Genomic DNA, 19,341 nt, shown 5'->3' on the forward strand with positions numbered 1-19,341 from the left:
TGAGCAGGGTGAGGAGCAGAGGGAGAAACAGACTCCTCGCTGAGCCGGGAGCCCAACTTAGGGCTCAATCACCAGGACCCTGGGATCATGACATTAGCCAAAGGCAGATGCTTAACTGACTGAGCCACCCAGGCACCCTCAACTTTCCTCTTTTAATTGCCAGAACACGGCCTGAGAAGAATATAAAGGTTTCTAAGGACATTTTGGTGCCACCAGCATTTTTATTCACCATTACTTTTGTACTGCCGGTGTAAATGTTAACATAGGAAAAAAAATTTTTTATATATGTTTCAGTATTTTTATGTTTTAGTATTATTATGAAAATAGTAGATCTCCTGAAAGGGGGTTTGGGGGCCCCCAAGGGTCCTTGGACCAAGGAACTGCAGGCCTCCAGAAATACATGTATACCAGATACTCGCTGAAGCAATGTTTGTTGCCATAGCAAAGTGTTAGCAACAGTGTAACTGTCTGGCTGACAAGCTTTCTTCTGCTTGCTTTTGGAGAGAATTCAGCTTTAAATACCTTCCAGGGCATCCATTCATGTGAATTGTCCTCTTAACTATATGTATAAAAGATATAGGAGTTATGTACCGTCTTTGGGGGGAATTGAAAAAATAGGCATTCGAATAATCATCTTTGCTCCGTGGTTCGGGTGAGGAGCCCTTACTGGTTCCTTTTAAGGAATGTTTTAGTTAAGGCAGCAGATCAAGAGAATGTGACAAATATTTGGTGAAATGAAAGAAATCTTTGCATTAAGTGAAAAACGGAGAATAATAAAATATATAGTATGATCTTTAGTCTTTAAAAACATCCCAAAGCAGGGCGCCTGGGTGGCTCAGTGGGTTAAGCCACTGCCTTCGGCTCAGGTCATGATCTCAGGGTCCTGGGATCGAGGCCCGCATCGGGCTCTCTGCTCGGCAGGGAGCCTGCTTCCCTCTCTCTCTCTCTCTGCCTGCCTCTCCGTCTACTTGTGATCTCTCTCTCTGTCAAATAAATAAATAAATAAAAATCTTAAAAAAAAAAAAAAAAATCCCAAAGCAGAACTGTAGGGAGTGATTATGTATGTGAATTCCAAGAGGCTTAGGAGGTTTAAAATCAAAACTGCTGTCAGTGCCCACCTCTCCTGGGGCATGTGGGATTCAGAGAATCTGGGGTAGGAGAGGTTGAAGATTTCTGCCTTTTACTCTGTGTATCTCTGCATTTGAAACTTTTTTTTTTTAACAATGAAACCATTGGAGAGAAAGATGTATAGTTAATATATATAACTAAGTTTAGAGTGTATGTGTGTGTGTGTGTATATATATATATATATGTACACTAAAAGTATATATAAAGTATATATATTTTTAAAAATATAAAACTATATGTAACTAAAAAGTGTGTGTGTGTGTGTGTGTGTGTGTGTGTGTGTATCTGGTTATGTAACTAAAATTATGATAAGTGCTAAAAAGGCATATGACAAGGAGAACCCCTTTGAGGGGACTCATGGGAAGTCGCATCTGGGCGAGCTCTGATCCTGTAGAGCTTCTCTGCTCCGTAGGAATCTGAGGCGAATCCGGAAATGTCAGCGTGGTCGGGAACAGCAGGAAAAGGAAGGGAAGGAAGGAAACAGCAAGAAGACCATGGAGAATGTGGATAGCCTGGATAAACTGGAGTGTAGATTCAAGCTGAACTCCTACAAGATGGTGTACGTGATCAAGTCAGAGGACTACATGTACCGGAGAACAGCCTTGCTCCGGGCTCATCAGGTGAGAACCAGTCGCGGACTGTTTCCGCGTCCTTCCTCCCTTGCCGGGCCCAGGGCTACCGCGGGGTCCTGGTTGTTTCTCTCCCTTTCTGAAAACCACCGCTTGTTGTGAGTGGTGAGTTGCTGAGTAAGCAGATATATTAGTCTGTTAAAGATGTCAGCAGGAAGGTCCGCAGACCATGTGCCTCAAACAACAGAAATTTATTGTCCTACAGTTCTGGAGGCTAAAAGTCAAAAATTGATGTGTGGCAGAGTTGGTTCGAACCAGGGCTGGGAGGGAGAATCTTTCCCATGCCCTCATCTGCTTCACACAGCATTTTTTCCCTGTGTGCCTGTGTCCAGTGTCCCCTTTCAGGGCCTGGTCATACTGGACTCTAGATCCACCTTCCTATCGTCTGACTGTATCTTAACTGACTACATCTGCAACAACTTTATTTCTAAGTTAGGTCACAATCTGAGGTACAGACAGGAGGACTCAACACAGTGATATGCAGGGGACACAGTTCAACCCACAGCAGCCAGTGGCACCTCCTCAGCAAAGCTCCTCCCAGTTTTGGCATTTCACGTGGTATTGCTTATGAATTCTGTCTGTTCTTGCATGCCATCCTGATTGTGAAAGCTTTCTGGTGTAGTTTTGGAGCAGGATTGTGCCGGGCCCTGGGGCACAGCTATGAAGTAGAGCATATGAAATGGTGTGATACGCACAATGAAGGAGAGAAACTAGGTGAGGCGATTGTGGGTAGCTGGCATGCAGGCCCTGTTTGTGTGGGGGCAGACTTCCCTTAGGAGATGACCCTTGAGGTTGGAACAACGACCAGGATGTTTTTAACAACGACCAGGATGTACCTTGGTGAGGAGTTGAGGGTTAGTGCTTTCTAGATGAAGGAAACCAGAAAATGCAATGCCAGAAGGGAGGAAAGGACTCGGCATGTGTGAAAAACCAGAAGCATCAGCGTGGCTTGAGCCAGAGGGAGGGTGGGCAGAGACCTCATCACTAGTCTCGTAGACCATGGTTTGGATTTTGTTTGCAGTACTTGGGGATGTTGTTGACAGGATGGCTTGGACTGCTGTTCATCCCAGTGGGGATGATTTGGGGCATGAAGTTGGAAAGGCAAAGAATGCTCAAAAGACTGCTCTTGTCCAAGTGGGATGTGATGGTGACCCGGGCTAACAGGAATTCTAAGAATTAGATCAGAGGTACAATTTGGGTATAGAGTTGTCAGGATGCGGTAATGATCAGATAGACGTGGGAGGGTAAGAGAAAAGAGAACATCAAGGATGATGCCTGGTCTTGTTTTGGTTTTGGTTTTGTTTCTGCTTGAGAAAACGGGCAGTTTAGGGGCATAATCTGTTGATAGGAAGGGGGTTGGGGGCACATCCAGCACTGTGTTTGGGACTGGTGAAGTGTGAAAGGACTAGAGGTCATTCAAGTGGGAAAAGTTGGACAGGTGATTTAATAGATTTCCCTCATGACGCTGTGTGTTGTGGGTCTGGTGCAGATTATTCCAGGAGCTGGGTAGCACCGAATTCATCTTGGCATTCCTCCTCTGCCTCACACATAGGCATTGGTAGATATTTGGTGGCTGGGTAGGTAGGAACATAAACCTCCCCTGGAGATCTGCTGTGCCCCATGCCCTGCTGGGCAGGGCAGGGTAATAACCGTGAAGGAAAAGTGGGTTTTAAGCCCTTTGCCTTGTGCCGTCTTACTTAGAAGTGGAATATGGTCATGCTGACAGAAGGACCTTATAGCTGCAACTCATTGTGTCTCATTCGGGTACATTAGAGGCATCTGGGCTGCTAGTTTAAAAACTCAGATTGGGGCACCTGGGTAGCTCAGTGGGTTAGAGCCTCTGCCTTAGGCTCACGTCATGATCCCGGGGTCCTGGGATTGAGCCCTGCATCGGGCTCTCTGCTCAGTGGGGAGCCTGCTCCCCACCCCCAACCTGCCTCTCTGCCTACTTGTGATCTCTGTCAAATAAATAAAATCTTTAAAAAAAAAATTTCAGATTGACGAAAACGAGGAAATCTGTATTTTTATCAGGTTCCCTAGTTGATACTAATGAATGCTAAAAATGAGAACTACTGAGCTCGTTCTGCTAAGACCCTGTGTCGACATTTCTTTTTTTTTTTTTTAAAGATTTTATTTATTTATTTGACAGAGAGAGATCACAAGTAGAGAGAGAGGCAGGTGGAGAGAGAGGAGGGAGCAGGCTCCCTGCTCAGCAGAGAGCCCGATGCGGGACTCGATCCCAGGACCCTGAGATCATGACCTGAGCCGAAGGCAGCGGCTTAACCCACTGAGCCACCCAGGCGCCCCGTGTCGACATTTCTTTAGGGGCTTTATGGGCTCCAATTCTGCACCTACTCTGTATTCTTAGCCTCTTTTCAATTTTCTTCTTTAAACAGAGACTCCTAACTAACCAGTAGTATCAAAGGCTTGACCGCACATCTTTTCCCCTGCTACTTGAGGAGAAAATTAGGCTTTGTATTTGAAGAGGGGTTTTTTGGTTTTATTTGTTTGTTTTTTGTCTTAGTTCACAATTTTTTTATTCTCTTTCGCAGTCCCATGAGCGTGTGAGCAAGCGGCTACATCAGAGGTTCCAGGCCTGGGTGGACAAATGGACCAAGGAGCACGTGCCCCGTGAGATGGCAGCAGAGACCAGCAAGTGGCTCATGGGTGAGGGGCTGGAGGGCCTGGTGCCCTGTACCACCACCTGTGACACAGAGACCCTGCACTTTGTAAGCATAAACAAGTACCGTGTCAAATACGGCGCAGCGTTCAAAGCCCCGTAACCGCAGAGCCAGAGCAGGTAACTGAGGGATGTGTGTGGGGAGCGCGCGCACTCACGCACACTGAAGAAACAAGGAAGATGCCTTTCAAGCCTCACTGGGCCTCTCTGGGACATGGCCACCTGATCAGTGTGTGGCTGGTGCAACCTGGCACCAAGTGGGCTGCATAGAAGGAACGTGGATACCATACGAAGCCGGAGCTGGAACTTTTCCCAAGGGGTTTGGGGTGTTAGCCTGCCCTGGAGGGGAAGGAAATCCGTGCAAGCACAGAGACGCGCAGCTCGCTTGCACACACCAGCAGAGCTAAGACTGGAGTCTCCTGGGGCCTGACCTTCAATGAAGGAGCCAGACGCTGTTCACACCTTGACTGGATGGGCGTGCACTGACAGACTGGGGAAGGACTCACCGCTCAGATGGATTGTAACTCTGATGGTCACTGCTCCTCTCCTCCCCACAAAAGGAAAAAAAACTGGATTTGATTTTTTTTTTTTTTTCTTTTTCTTCCTGGTCACTCGAGCACATCTAGATCACCCATTAGATTTTATCTGGGACCTGCAGTTTGGCTTTGGGATTGATCATCTTGTGGGTTTTTCCTGACGAATCCCTCGCTGCCCACCCTTACACTCTCCTCTGGTTCTCAACCTCAGCAAGTTCAAATCCGTCGTCCTTTTTAGCTCCCGTGGAACTGTTTTGTACCTGCTTCTTTACTAGTCTACCCTAGTGCCATCCACCAGCTTTACTCTCTGACACACACACACACACACACACACACACACACACAATTTTAACTTGGTTATTCTTTTTCTTTTTTTTTTGTAAATAATGTACATACTGTCGATTTTTTATTAAAAGAAATATGCTTTGATGTGCTAGCATAACTGCTCTAGCTTCTTGTGTACCATAGTTCTATGTGGCTCAGATTTAGTACCTGTGAACAGATGTACAAGACATTTATTACACTTTTTACCAAAGGGAGTTACCGTTGTAGTACTTTTGTGTAAAACTTGTCTCCCCCTTGCCCCAAATTTTTTTCTTTTTTCCTTTTTTCCCTTTCATTTTTTTTTTCTTTTCTTTTCTCTCTTCTTCTTCTTTTTTTTTTTTTTTTTTTTTTTTTTTTTGGTAAATAAATAAAGCTTGGTTCTTACTTAAGGAATGAACTCTCAACCCAAGTCCCTTGTCCTCACCAGAGAACTACTGTGGAACAGGGATTTTGGGCTTCAGTTCCTTACCCTCTGCACAAACGAGAATTTGCTTTAAATAGTTAGCAGTTCATTGCACTTGTCTCAAATCAAAATATTCCAAATTTTTAAAATAGAATACTTCATTCTTTTAGTACATGTTTTTCTCCTTATTTCAACTGTTTGGAAATATTTTCTATTTGGGCAGTTGTCTGGCTATTTAGTTTGCATTTCTGTGTTGTTTTTCTTATCCTTAATTGGAAATGGAGGTGAACGACTTAAATACCAAAGCAGTATTTGAAGGAAATGCGTACAAGGCGTGTGGTATAAATGGGGTTGGGAGAAAGATTTGCTATGTTATTAGCAACTGCAAATGGAATATATATATTTTTTTAATTACATAAATTTAGACTGGTAGACCAGACATTTAAACTGAGTGAGTAGTAGGAGTTTTATAGGTCTTCAGCCTGGAGTTTCTAAACAAAGACCAACTGAACCCCTCCAAGTACTCTGGTAGATTTATTCTCCCATCAACCATTACCCTAGTCTCAGTCGTTAAGTAAGCAGTCATGTTTTGTGTGGTTTTTGTTTGCTTAAAAACCCCAACACCGCCACCAAAGACTACAAGTTTGGGTGCTTCTGAACTTTAAAAACACATGGTATAGACTTCTATTTTAGACTTTTGTTGTTGCAGGGGGAACAGGAGACTCTGAGCCCTAAAGTGTAGGGGTGGTAATAGAACCTTGTGGGAGGAGATAGTAGGGTGAAGCTAGGGCAGTGCCTGACTTGGAGGTATAGTGATGCGTTACTTATTGAGGGGAAAGATCTTCAGGTTTCTCCACTTATCCCCCTCTGCTTAAGAAAGGGCAGGCTGACTTGGAATTATGGGGGAAATTGATGGGGTCTCACCAGGGACACCCCACCTGTTGGCTGTGGTAGCACTGTTATGTGCAGACTTACCTCCCTGCAGGACAGGGTCTGGTTTCAGGGCCAAGTTCAGGAGAAAATGCAACCCATCAGGGCAACCCAAAGAAGTGGGAGCTTCACCTACAGCCAGTGTTTTTACAAGCACAATCTTTAGCCCTGCTGCCCTCTGAAAACTGAACTCCCAAGTTCTAAACCCAGTCTGTTATAGCGGTGAGTTCTCTTTAGTTTAAATCATGTTTGGTGTTCTGTACTAGTCCCCTTTCCCTGTGATTTGCACTTGAAATGTGAACTTGGTCAGTATTTCCATTAAAGTATCAGGGCTAACGTGTATATATTTTTCTTAGTAATGATTTTATAGACAAGCGCACTGCTTGGCAATCCTGGAAGGGGGCAAAAAGAAACTGCCGATGGACTACTAGGGTAAGGATGAAATTGGAGAGGTTTCTGGCATTGTGGCTTTTCTGAACTCTCCAGCCCTGTGTGGTGAAATAACGTTATTCAAGTGGGATCTTGAATGCTATGACTCATCTGCCATCACATCAAAATATATCCAGGGTTTCTGGGGATAAGTGACGGCTGTATACACAGAATATGTTGGAGGAAGCTCCGGTTATCGCGGCGCAAAGCCCTCCCTATTTAACCCAGGTCTGCCGATCAGCTTCAAAGCACGGGCCCGGCGCCTCGCTCTTCCCACGTTAAGTAGGTTTTCCGGCTAGCGAGCACTAGAGGTCTGGCTGGGTCGGGAGAGCTAGCCGGTTGCCGCGTGTGGCTTCTAAGCCTGGGTGACGCTTCTGCTCCAGCCTGCCCGTCGCGCCTACAGTCCCCGGTTCGGTGTCGGGACTTTCGGAGACTCTAAGCGTCAAAGCTGCCGTTCTACTTAAGGATTTGCCCAGTGGCCCGAGGGTTCGGAAGAGCGGGTGTAGAGCCTCGGAAGCCGCGCGCTCGGCTCAGCGGCTCGCTCTGAGTTCCGCGCGGCGGGGCTTTCGAGAGCCGCCAGTGTTCCACGAAAAGCTGCCCGGGGCCGAAAGGCGCCCTTCGGACGCCGGAACCTTTGGTTCCCGGCCGTGGGCCACGCCGGCAGCGGCAGAGGCCTTCCGGGGAGAGCAGCGAGCGCGCGGCGATGGCGGCGGCGCCGGCCCTGAAGCACTGGCGCACTACTCTGGAGCGCGTAGAGAAATTCGTGTCGCCGCTCTACTTCACGGACTGTAACCTCCGCGGCAGGTGGGGGCCCCCTCGCCCCGGGCGCCGGCCGGCCGCGTCCGCGCGCCCCAGTCTTCCCTTCCGGGGGGAAACCCAAGCCGCGGTCACCCGGGCCGAGGGACGAAGTGCCCGCCGCGGACAGGGCAGGGGCCCGGGAGGAGGGCTCGGGAAAAGCTGTGCTGGGGGGCAGCCTTCTCCGCGGAGGGTCGAGGGAAGGCGCGGCGCCATCCGCCGACTCGCCCGCGGGCCCAACCGGAGCGGCCTCGAGCGCGCGCCCACCGGCTCCTCCCGCCCAGGCTCTTCAGAGACAGCTGCCCGGTGACCGCGCTCTCCAGCTTCCAGACGCCCGAGAGGCTTTCCTACCAGCAGGCGGTGCAGCAGGAGTTCCGCCCCGCGCAGATAGGGGACAGCTTTGGACCCACGTGGGTAACGCTCGGAGGGGGCGGGGCCGCGGGCAGCCCCCCTCCCTCGCGCTGCGGCTCGAAGGGCCACACCTCCACGGCCGCCCAGGCTCCTAGACAGCCTCTCGGGGCGGAGCAGCACCCTCTGCTGGAAGCAGCTCCCTGCTGCCTCCGTTTTCCTGCGAGAGTTTTCATCCCCCGCCCCTGCCTTCTCCCAGGACCTCGACACCTCTCAGGAAGACCCTCTAAGGACGGATCATGGACCCCTGACTTGCCCGCCTTTTCCCCTCCCCTCGCCGCGCACCGTGTTGCTCCTTTCTTGTGGCTCCGAGCTGAATAGCTTGTGATGCCGCGGATGCTTGGAGAAAGTCTCAAGTCCCCTCTGACCTTTCGTCCAAGGGATTCTGGCAAAAGGACAAGGGCGTGGACCCCTAGGCCCATGCCGTTGGCTGTCTTGCAGGTGGTGGACCTGCTGGTTTCGGGTAGAGCTCACCATCCCAGAGGCATGGGTGGGTCAAGAAGTTCACCTTCGATGGGAAAGTGATGGAGAAGGCCTGCTGTGGCGAGAGGGAGAACCTATCCAGGTGAGCAGCCCTGCCCTGGGGATAGGTTGGGCCCCACTTCAGCCCAGGTCTGTGAAGAAGGCGCTGCTGCTTAGCGGCTGTGCCTGTGGGTATAAGAATTGCAGGACTATGCTGAAAAAAATAAAAAAATTAAAAAAAAAAAAAGATAAAAAAAAAAAAAAAAAGAATTGCAGGACTGGGGAAGTTGCCATTTAGGCCCTGGTGTGATCGGTCCCTCTCACATTGGGACGTTGAATGGATGGGTTATGGGTCCTAAGATAATTAGTACTAAGCCAACCCTGCCAGTGACTGGCCATTTTCTCATTCTGGCCTGAAAATAATTGCTAATCAAGTACAATAATAACAGTACAGTAGATTCATTTATTAACCCTCTACTGGATGCTGGGTGCCAGACTAGTGGCTTTGCAGACCATATTACTTTTTATTTTTAGTGGTTTTCATTGTTCTGTTTTGTTTTTTAGAGGGGGGGAGGGGAAGAGGGAGAGAAAGAATCTCGAGCAGAATCCGTGCTGAGCATTGAGGCCAACGTGGGGCTCAGTCTCACAACCCTGAGATCATGACCTGAGCAGAGTCCAGAGTCAGTCGCTTAACTGACTGAGTCCCCCAGGCACCCGTAGTTTTAGTTTTAATACACCAGTTTTTATTATATGTAGCCTATACTTATGGGGGGGAACTTTCAAGCAGTTCTGAATGGCATAAAGTAAAAATTCAAGTCCTCTTCCCCTGAAGTAATGGATCTCTCCCTATCACAGCATCCCCAGTTCCCCAGAATGAACAACAATTAAGCGTCCGTATCAGATTTAATTTTTATGATTGCTTGTGGTGGGTCTTTATGCCTATTTACAGATAAAGAAACTAAAATATACAGTGGTCAGTTCACTTGCTCAGCTTCCATTCCAGCTAAACTAAACAGAAGCCATTTGGTGATCAGGGCACTCGGGCTGCCATGGGTGTTGGGCACCGGCCACCAGGGCTCCCTGATTTGCCAGTGTTGGCTTTGTGTAGGCGAGAGGAGCCACAGCTGGGGGCTAAGTGGAGGGGCCTGGCCTCCCTCAGCTTACATTTCCTCTGAACTGTGGAAAAGCCGCTGGCCCTGTCTCTCTCATTCCACTCCCCACCAGGGTTTGACCACAGAGGGGGAGAAGACCAGCTATGTCCTGACCAACAGGCTGGAAGAAGGAGACCCCCGGAGGTGAGGTAGTCCCCATGCCCTGGTGGACCATACTGGGGGGGAGGGGCCCCAAGGGGTAAGGAGGAGCCGAGGCTCAGAATGACCTGAATCGCCCACCTCCAACACTGGCATGCTCAGATCTCACAGTTTCTTTTTAAAGAGGGGGGTGGGGGTTTTTTTTTTTTTTTTCCCCTGGCTAGAAAGATACTGTCTGCCTTCTTGTGGTAAATACAGGAAAGCACAAAGAAGTCAGTGACTTCCATTATCCCACCACCTGGAGATGACCGTTTCAGCCCTCAGCTCAGGAACTCATTCAGGTGTAGTTCCTCCTGTCTGAGGTTGTATTTCTTTGATGATTTGCATCCTGATATCTTTTTGTCCCTTATTATAACATGGGCATTTTATGACACCGTTCAGAACTCAGACATAGTATTACTGTATTTTCTAATATTTATTGAGCACTGTAGCTGATGCTTCTGGATCCTAGCACTGTGATAGTGAGTAGTATGGTCCTTGACAGCAAGGGGGACTCAGGGACACTTACATAATTACAAAACCGATGGGGGCTCTGAGAGCAAACACCAGGAGCTCAGTATGGAGGGCGGTCCCAGACTTCGGAGAGGGGTGGCAGGAGGGGTCAGGGAAGGCTTCTCCACCAAAGTACCGTTTGCTCTCCGAAAACAGCAGAACAGCCCCACAGATTACCGTGCCACTCTAGAGAACAGCTCGCCCTGTGCTGGCTGCTGGATCTTTGCTCTGAAAGATTGGACCTGGGGGATCCAAACACGGTTTTAATATGCAGAAAGGGTTCAGAGACCAAGGCAGTGCTTTGTAAAGTCAGTTGTGGAAATGGGAATAAAAGGCTGAGCAGCACGTAATTCACACAGTTCCCATCTTGGCTGCTTACTGCCCCTGCCCGGGGTGGAACGCTCATCAGCTGAACAGGACCCTCTCGCACAGACCCCTGACCTACTGTGGGACCTTTCGGGGGGTGGACCCTGGAGGCAAACAGGGACTGGGCAGTGGCTGCCTCCTTGGTCCTCCCTCCCCCAGCCCCCAGCATCTTCTGCCAGTCTGTTGGCCTGAGGCTGCCTCCCCACATTTGTAGCCTGACCGTCTATGTGGAAGTAGCCTGCAATGGGCTCCTGGGGGCCGGGAAGGGAAGCATGATCGCTGCCCCTGACCCAGAGAAGATGTTCCGGGTGAGCCGGGCTGAGCTGGCTGTGTTCTGCCGGGATGTCCACAGACTCCTGGTGGATCTGGAGCTGCTGCTGGGCATAGCCAAGGTAAGCAACACCCCTACCCCAGCTGCTTGCTCTAGGGACCTTCCCAGCCACCACCCCCCGCCCCCGGGACTGGTTGTGTCTTGGGTCGGAGAGTTGGGAGTCTGGGAATCCAAAGAGGGAAAGTGTTTCTGCTTGCTTGAGTATTGAAAGGATTTCCCTCTATAAGGGGGAGGAGGGAGGCAGTACTAAGCAGGGGGAACCAGAAGGAGCAAAGGGTTGGAGGTAGGGAGGAGCTCTGCTAAGAACCATTGAGAGGTCAGCTGGGGCCGAGTTCTGGAAACCCCCCTTGCTCCGGATGGGAATTAAGGGACAGATACCTGCTGCAGGGCCTTGGGGAAGACAACCAGCGCAGCTTCCAGGCCCTGTACACAGCCAACCAGATGGTGAACGTGTGTGACCCTGCCCAGCCACAGACTTTCCCGGTGGCCCAGGCCCTGGCCTCCAGGTTCTTTGGCCAACGTGGAGGAGAAAGTCAGCATACCATCCATGCCATGGGTCATTGCCACATTGATACAGGTAGGGCAGCAGCTGGCCAGGTTGGCTGGGCAAGGCAGGGGTGCCCTTGAAGCCCTGGCTATGCCCCAGAAACACTGTGTCGTCCCCAGTGAGTTCTTGGCCCACAATGGCCTCAGTTTTCCCCATTTGTAAAATGGGCTTTGCTAGGTGTGTTTTCGTTTATTCTCTTGACAAAACCTGAGGCCGCACGTGGCCCTTGTTAGATGCGGGGAGGTAGGTTCCTAGAGAATGATGGCTGTAAAGTAGGCAGACAAGGTTGGTGCCACAATGGAGGCACTTAACCCTGATGGGTCAGGAGGGCTCAGAGAGGCTTCCTAGAGGAGGTGACCTTTGAACCAAGTGAGACCGAGTAAGAGTTTGACAAGGGTGTCCCAGTCCTCAGGGAGGAGTGATGTAGAAGTAATGGAGATAGGGACTCATGCACAGGGGCAGGTTTGGGGCAGGGGGTGGGTGGGTAGAGGGGGTGAGGGATAGGGCAGGGGGGTCATGAGTTCAGCTTTGAACTTGATGAGTCTGCAGTGTCTGTGAAGCTTATGGGAAATCTGCATTTTTTAAAAAAGATTTTATTTACTTATTTGACAGAGAGAGAGATCACAAGTAGGCAGAGGGGCAGGCAGAGAGAGAGGGGGAAGCAGGCTCCCTGCTGAGTAGAGAGCCCAATGTGGGGCTCGATTCCAGGACCCTGAGATCATGACCTGAGTCAAAGGCAGAGGCTTAGCCCACTGAGCCACCCAGGTGCCCCAAATCTGCATTTTTTTAAAAGATTATTTTATTGTTTGAAAGCGTGCGCATGCACGAGGGCCAGCGGGAGGAGGGGCAGAGGGAGAGGAAGAAGCAGACCCCTCTGAGCAGGGAGCCCCACACGGCTGGATCCCGGGACCCTGGGATCATGGCCCAGATCAAAGGAAGACGCTTAACTGACTGAGCCACCCAGGTGCCCCAGGAAATCTGCATTTTTAACAAGCTCCCCGAGGTACTGAATCTGAAGCAGCTAATGTTTCAGAAGCATAGAACATGGCTTTCTGTGCTGTGTCGTGGTTCGCGGTGGAGTGTGAGAGCTCTGGACTGGCAAGCAAGGAACCGGGCCTAGAGGGCAGGAGAGGCTGTAGTGCCTCACATGTGGGGCTGGCCCAGGCAGATCCATGTTGGGATGCCTCATCCCCTCTTCTGCGGCACCCACCGATGTGTTAACCTCTGCCACCTTCTATAGGGTCCTTTCAGGGGTTGGGGGCCACAGCCTCAGAGTGAGGCTGTTCCAGGGCACGGGGCCTCCAGTTCCTGACTCGTGAAACTGACAGCTTCCTTTCCCCACCCCCTACTCCCACCTCGAGACAGGGTCTTGAAGTGAAAGCTCAGGAGGGATGCCGGAGGGCCTTACAGGGAAAGGGGCCTAGTATGGGAGGAGGACAGCCCTTTGGAGGCCCAGGGTATGGGGGGGAAGGGGTGAGGCTGGAGATCTGTGGGGAGCCGGATACCTTGCTGCTCTCCCTCCACCTCTGACCCCTTTCCGTCCAGCCTGGCTTTGGCCCTTCAAGGAGACTGTACGAAAATGTGCCCGGAGCTGGGCGACAGCCGTGCAGCTCATGGAACAGAACCCGGACTTCATCTTTGCCTGCTCCCAGGTCAGAGGGACAGCCGTGTGGGTACCTGGATGAGGTCCAGGGCCTTCTCACACCTGAGGAGGAGGGCTTTTCCCCACCCTCAGCTGCCCACTGGCCCCAGGTGCTTAGGCCAGGGGGCGGGGGGAGGGGATCCCTGTCACTCCTGCCCCAACACGGGTCCCATTGCCCCACAGGCGCAGCAGTTCGAGTGGGTAAAGAACCACTACCCTGGCCTGCATGCCCGGCTCCAGGAGTTCGCCTGCCGAGGGCAGTTCGTGCCTGTGGGGGGCACCTGGGTGGAAATGGTAAGTGCCATCTGCAACCCCTCAGCCTCAGGCCTCCCCTCCTTGGCTTTGTGGGTAGGTGGCTTTCTGCAGGACCCTCATGCCCCTCCTGTGGGGTCCTGGACTCCCAAGGCCCGGGACCCCCAGGGAGAGGAGGGTCTCAAGCAGGGTGGGAGGCAGCAGGCCCGACCCCGCCCTGCGAGCCTCCCCTTCCCCTGGTAGACAGCAGAGCGAAGCCAAGAGAGGAACACCTCTGGGCACTGGGCATGAGCCCTCTCCGTCAGAGCCCCGGCTACTCCTGTGCAGGGTGGGGGTGGCCCGAGCTCCCGCCCAGTCCCCAGGGACGCTGATGCTGGCTGCCTCTGTCCTCACTTGGTGCCAGGACGGGAACCTTCCCAGCGGAGAGGCCATGGTGAGGCAGTTCCTGCAGGGCCAGAACTTCTTCCTGCAGGAGTTTGGGAAAATGTGCTCGGAGGTAGGCTGGAAGCCGCTGTGCCTGTGGGTACATGGGGCTGGAGCTTGACCTTGAGCCCGGGGAGGCTGAGGGGCTGGGGCTGCTTCACCAGGAGCCCCTTTCCCTGCAGTTCTGGCTCCCAGACACGTTTGGCTACTCAGCCCAGTTGCCCCAGATCATGCGCAGCTGCGGCATCAGGCGCTTCCTGACCCAAAAACTGAGCTGGAACTTGGTGAACTCCTTCCCGGTGAGCAGAAGCAGGGGGCCAGGGTCCCCACCTGGCCCGTTTCAGCTCCCACCTGGCTTACTCAGGGATGCTGAACCAACCACCCAACTCCACCCAGAGAGTCTCTTCCCCCCGACCCCAAGCCCAGGGTTACACAACAGGCCTCAGGCCTGGCTCTGGCCCCTCTCCTGTCTCCCTGCCCACAGCACCATACTTTTTTCTGGGAGGGGCTGGATGGCTCCCGTGTGCTGGCCCACTTCCCACCTGGAGACTCATATGGGATGCAGGGCAGTGTGGAGGAGGTGAGGGGGCACCCGGTGGCTGAGATGGGGGGGAGTGGGCTGGAGAGGGCTGGGTGTCCTGTCCTAGGCTCACCCGGGTTACCCTGCTCTGCCTATCCAGGTGCTGAAGACCGTGGTCAACAACCGGGACAAGGGGCGGACCAACCACAGTGCCTTCCTCTTCGGCTTTGGGGATGGGGGCGGGGGCCCCACCCAGACCATGCTGGACCGCCTAAAGCGGCTGCACAACACAGACGGGCTGCCCAGGTGCGCCCTGGCCCTCTAATAGCCCTCGGAGCTCCCTTTGCCCTGTCCTGCAGCCCTGCTTTCCGCTCAGACATTCCGTCTAGCTCCTCCACTGGACCTTGTCCATTCCAGTCCCTGACCCTCGGCTCTTCCCAGCTTCCATCCTGGGAGCGGGCCAAAAGCTGCAGGTGGGAAGGGGCTCAAATCTGCTGGAGACAGAACCCTCCCCACGCGTCTGGTCTGGAACTGGCTTTGCCTGGACAGGGAGCATTCTGGAGATGGGTGGTGGGGATGCTCCTTTCTGTCGGGGCTGGATCTCTCATCTGCTCTGGCATGGGGGAAGGGTGAGCCACACAGTACCCCCAAGGCTGGGCAACCCAGGCTGTGTCTCCCTCAGGGTGCAGCTGTCTTCTCCGGGGCGACTCTTCTCCGCACTGGAGAGCCACTCAGGGCAGCTGTGCACGTGGGTCGGGGAGCTCTTCCTGGAGCTACACAATGGCACCTACACCACTCAGGCCCAGGTCAGGCGCTGGTCCCTGAGCCCAGCAGGGAGCGTGTGCCCTGGGTCTGCAGGGGCAGAGTCTAGTCCAGACCTGGAGAGAGGCTCGTGTTCCAGAGAGGCACTGAGGGGAGAGAAGTACCAGAGCCGGGTGGGCCAGGGACCTGGAGGTGGCAGGGCTGAGTATTCCTGAAGAAGGTGGGCCTCGGGCTGGGGAGGAAAGGGACAGGTCAGGCACCAGAGGCTTTATCTGGGAGGCCCTGGGGAGCCTCGGGTTCTGAGCAAGGAGGGCTTTGGAAGGTGGTCTGGGACAGACTCCCCTCCCCCCCTTCCCCCCCAACAACTGTGCTCAGCTCAAGAAGGGGAACCGGGAGTGTGAGCGGATCCTGCACGACGTGGAGCTGCTCAGCAGCCTGGCCGTGGCCCGCAGCACCCAGTTCCTGTACCCGGCAGCCCAGCTGCAGGATCTCTGGAGGTCAGGCCTGCTTCTGCCCAGCCCTGCCACTGCCCCGGCCTCCCCCGGCCAGCTCTGTGGCTGCCCCTCCAGCCTTCTCCATCCCTGCTCCGGGCTCCTGCAGGCTGCTGCTCCTGAACCAGTTCCATGACGTGCTGACCGGAAGCTGTATCCAGCTGGTGGCGGAGGAGGCCATGTGCCACTATGAAGGTGAGCTGGATGGCCTGCCTGCCACTGTGCCCGACGCCCAGGGCGGAGCCTGGAGAGTGGCCTATGGGCTACTCAGGGGTCCTCCCAAACCCACTGCCCACCCATGACCAGCCCGTCTCTTCTCAGACATCCGTTCCCATGGCAACACGCTGCTGAGTGCTGCGGTGGCCGCTCTGTGTGCTGGGGAGCCGGGCCCCGAGGGCCTCCTCATCGTCAACACGCTGCCGTGGAAACGCACTGAAGTGTTGGCCCTGCCCAGGCCTGGTGGGGCCCACAGCCTCGGTAGGAGCTGGGGGGAGAGGCTGCTACTGCAATGGGAGGGACATTGCCCCAGGGGAGGGGGCGCTGCCCTGGGGTGCCCCCAGCTGGGGGGCAGTAGGAGAAGCAGCCACCCAACCCTCGGGTGAGGCTCCCAGAAGGACAGGGAGGCCGCACTGATGCCCGGGCCTCATCCCCAGCCCTGGTGACCGTGCCCAGCATGGGCTATGCCCCTGCCCCCAGCCCCACCTCACTGCAGCCCCTGCAGACCCAGCAGCCTGTGTTTGTGGTGCAAGAGGTGAGTGTTGGCACAAGCGGGTGTGCGGGGCCCCTCCTGGGCCTTCCCTAACAATGTGGGGATTCTAAGCTCTCCAGCTGGAGCAAGTGGTGGGGGGCTGGGCTGGGGGTGCCATTGGTGGTGGGAAGTCCCTGCAGACTCAGCTTCAAAGACGCTTCCCACCAAGACCGACGGTTCTGTGACTCTGGACAATGGCATCATCCGGGTGAGGCTGGACCCAACTGGCTGCCTGACGTCCCTGGTGCTCGTGGCCTCCGGCAGGTGCCAACTTCTCATTGCCCTCTTCCATTGCCTGGCAGGTGGCTCCCAGAGCCCGTTCCCTCTGTCCCCTGGCCCTAGCACCACCCACGGCAGCCCATCAGGGGCTCTGGACCCACACAGGGCAGGGAAGGCTGGTCTAGGAAGAGTGCCCTTGTCCCGTGGGCCTGTTCTCCCGGCCCCCACCCCACCTCAGGCAGCTGGAGAGACCAAGGTCATAAAGTTCTCATCCTTCTAGGGAGGCCATTGCTGAGGGAACGGTGGGGAACCAGTTTGTGTTGTTCGATGATGTCCCTCTGTACTGGGACGCATGGGACGTCATGGACTACCATTTGGAGACACGGTACAGTGTGGACAGGCCCGGGGTGGGGGTGGGCCCCCTCCGTCCGCTTGCCCTGGCTCAGCTTAGCTACCCCACCCCGCAGGAAGCCAGTGCCGGGCCAGGCAGGAACCTTGGCAGTGGGCACTGAGGGTGGCCTGCGGGGCAGCGCCTGGTTCCTGCTGCAGATCAGCCCCAGTAGTCGGCTCAGCCAGGAGGTGGTGCTGGACGTCGGCTGCCCCTACGTCCGCTTCCACACCGAGGTAGAGGCGGCGGGGGGGTGGACATTCTCCCTGGGCGGCTGGGGAGGAGGGAGTCGCCCAGGCCTATGTGTGTGTGTGTGTGTGTGTCCTTCCGTCACAGGTGCACTGGCACGAGGCCCACAAATTCCTGAAGGTGGAGTTCCCCACCCGCGTGCGGAGCCCCCAAGCCACCTATGAGGTCCAGTTCGGACATCTGCAGCGGCCCACGCACCGCAACACCTCTTGGGACTGGGCTCGATTTGAGGTCTGACATGGGGTGGGGTGGGGTTTGCAGCCTGCCTGGCTGGGAAGAGCCCCGTGTGGTGTGGGGTCAGGAGGAGGACGGTGATCACCGTGATCACCATGCTGGACGTTTGGGCTGGACCTTGTGCTAAATGCTGTGTTTACTTTGACCCACATGCCCGTTTGGTGGGGTGAATTCTGTTGTCCCCATTTCACAGATGAGGACCTGAGGCCTACACAGGTTGGATGGTGTACCCAGCGCCTCCTGTGGTGAGGGCTGGAGCTCCATCCCGTGGTCCCAGAGAGGGCCCTCCCAGTAGTGGCGGGAGCTCCGGGGCCGGGGAGGGGGCGGGGCCACCAAGCGGGTCTGGCATCCGCCCTCCAGGTGTGGGCCCACCGCTGGATGGACCTGTCAGAGCACGGGTTTGGGCTGGCTCTGCTCAACGACTGCAAGTACGGCGCGTCGGTCCGCGGCAACGTCCTCAGCCTCTCTCTGTGAGTGGAGGGCCCGCCAGGCCGCGAGGGCTGGCATGGGGGCGCACGTCCTCCCGGGCCGGAGCCCCCGCAGTTCCAGCCCGGCCCATTCCCGCCCTTCCCACCCCAGCTTGAGAGCACCGAAGGCCCCCGATGCCACTGCTGACATGGGTCGCCACGAGTTCACCTACGCGCTGATGCCGCACAAGGGTGAGTGCGTCGGCCCGGCGTGCGTCTCTGCCCTGCTCTGAGCCTCGGTTTCTCCCAGCGGCCGGCGGAGAAAACGCCAGCGCGCCCACGCTCCCACCCCCATTTCTAGGCTCTTTCCAGGAAGCTGGCGTTATCCGCGCTGCCTACAGCCTCAACTTCCCCCTGTTGGCACTTCCTGCCCCAGGCCCGGCGCCCGCGGCGTCCTGGAGCGCCTTCTCTGTGTCCTCGCCCGCAGTCGTGTTGGAGACCGTCAAGCAGGCAAGGGGCGGGGCGGCGCGGCAGGGGGCGGGGCCTCAGCTGGGCCCGCACCTGCCCCGCCCACCACCCGCCTCCCTCCGGCAGGCAGAGGCCAGCCTCCAGGGCCGCACGCTGGTGCTCAGGCTGTACGAGGCCCACGGCAGCCACGTCGACTGCTGGCTGTACACGTCGCTGCCGATTCAGGAGGCCGTCCTGTGAGTGGGGGGCACAGAGGGGGGCGGGAGTCCTGCCCTCGCGGGGCCCTCATAACCCCCCCTCTTCTCTAGCTGCAACCTCCTGGAGCAGCGCGACCCTGCCGGCCACCTGCCCCTTCAGGACTCCCGCCTGAAGCTCACCTTTTCTCCCTTCCAAGTTCGGTCCCTGTTGCTGGTGCTGCAGCCCCCTCCCAACTGAACCCCTGACGGTGAGGCTTTCTGTGTGGAATGCTTCGCTCCTCACTTCTGCCTCCCCAGCCTGAAGCAAGAGTCCCTCACCTGTTGAACAATAAATAAACCCTCGACTCAGGAACCCTGCTAGCAGTAGTCCCTGCTCACTCCCCTCGGGGCCTAGCCTCAAGGAGGAACTTTTCCCCAGGCATTTGTGCAGGATCTGGGTTGCTGCGTCCCCTGGGATTTGGGATATCAGGGACCACAACCTGGAGAAGAGATGGGATAAGAAGCTCCTCCCATGGGGAGGCGGCCAGGAGGGTGGATTCCAGCTGGCTGCCCTCTAGAAGAGGAGCAAGAG

The 19,341-nt window shown here is 54.8% G+C and overlaps 2 protein-coding genes across 4 annotated transcripts in view; both read left to right on the plus strand.

Annotated features, from left to right (window-relative positions):
- Positions 1-6,972, plus strand: part of SIN3A (SIN3 transcription regulator family member A) — a 76,116-nt gene extending 69,144 nt beyond the window's left edge. For all 3 annotated transcript variants that reach the window (XM_047737226.1, XM_047737228.1, XM_047737227.1), the window contains exons 20-21: positions 1,541-1,748; positions 4,310-6,972. In XM_047737226.1, the coding sequence (XP_047593182.1) occupies positions 1,541-1,748; positions 4,310-4,540 (439 nt within the window). In that variant the 3' untranslated portion in view covers positions 4,541-6,972. The remainder of the gene's footprint in view (positions 1-1,540; positions 1,749-4,309) is intronic.
- Positions 6,973-7,647: 675 nt separating this feature from the next.
- On the plus strand, positions 7,648-19,122 carry MAN2C1 (mannosidase alpha class 2C member 1). The gene is made up of 26 exons (XM_047737229.1): positions 7,648-7,863; positions 8,139-8,264; positions 8,704-8,827; positions 9,949-10,019; positions 11,107-11,284; positions 11,611-11,800; positions 13,316-13,422; positions 13,596-13,706; positions 14,068-14,160; positions 14,270-14,386; positions 14,572-14,667; positions 14,768-14,913; positions 15,290-15,413; positions 15,745-15,866; positions 15,970-16,055; positions 16,182-16,337; positions 16,514-16,611; positions 16,778-16,872; positions 17,108-17,212; positions 17,295-17,451; positions 17,552-17,695; positions 18,059-18,168; positions 18,278-18,357; positions 18,467-18,615; positions 18,700-18,809; positions 18,882-19,122. The coding sequence occupies exons 1-26, from the start codon at positions 7,763-7,765 to the stop codon at positions 19,006-19,008; spliced, it is 3,123 nt and encodes a 1,040-aa protein (XP_047593185.1). The 5' UTR covers positions 7,648-7,762; the 3' UTR covers positions 19,009-19,122.
- The last annotated feature ends 219 nt before the right edge of the window (positions 19,123-19,341 follow it).

This window comes from Lutra lutra, chromosome 7, assembly GCF_902655055.1.
Source record: "Lutra lutra chromosome 7, mLutLut1.2, whole genome shotgun sequence".
Classification (NCBI taxonomy): domain Eukaryota; kingdom Metazoa; phylum Chordata; class Mammalia; order Carnivora; family Mustelidae; genus Lutra; species Lutra lutra.

What these genes read in the sequence shown, in the direction of transcription:
- MAN2C1 (XM_047737229.1), top strand. Translation starts at nt 7,763, where the DNA reads ATGGCGGCGGCGCCGGCCCTGAAGCACTGGCGCACTACTCTGGAGCGC. An exon ending in TCATTGCCACATTGATACAG is followed by an intron (nt 11,801 to 13,315) that starts GTAGGGCAGCAG and finishes CTTTCCGTCCAG; the next exon opens with CCTGGCTTTGGCCCTTCAAG. An exon ending in AACGTCCTCAGCCTCTCTCT is followed by an intron (nt 18,169 to 18,277) that starts GTGAGTGGAGGG and finishes TTCCCACCCCAG; the next exon opens with CTTGAGAGCACCGAAGGCCC.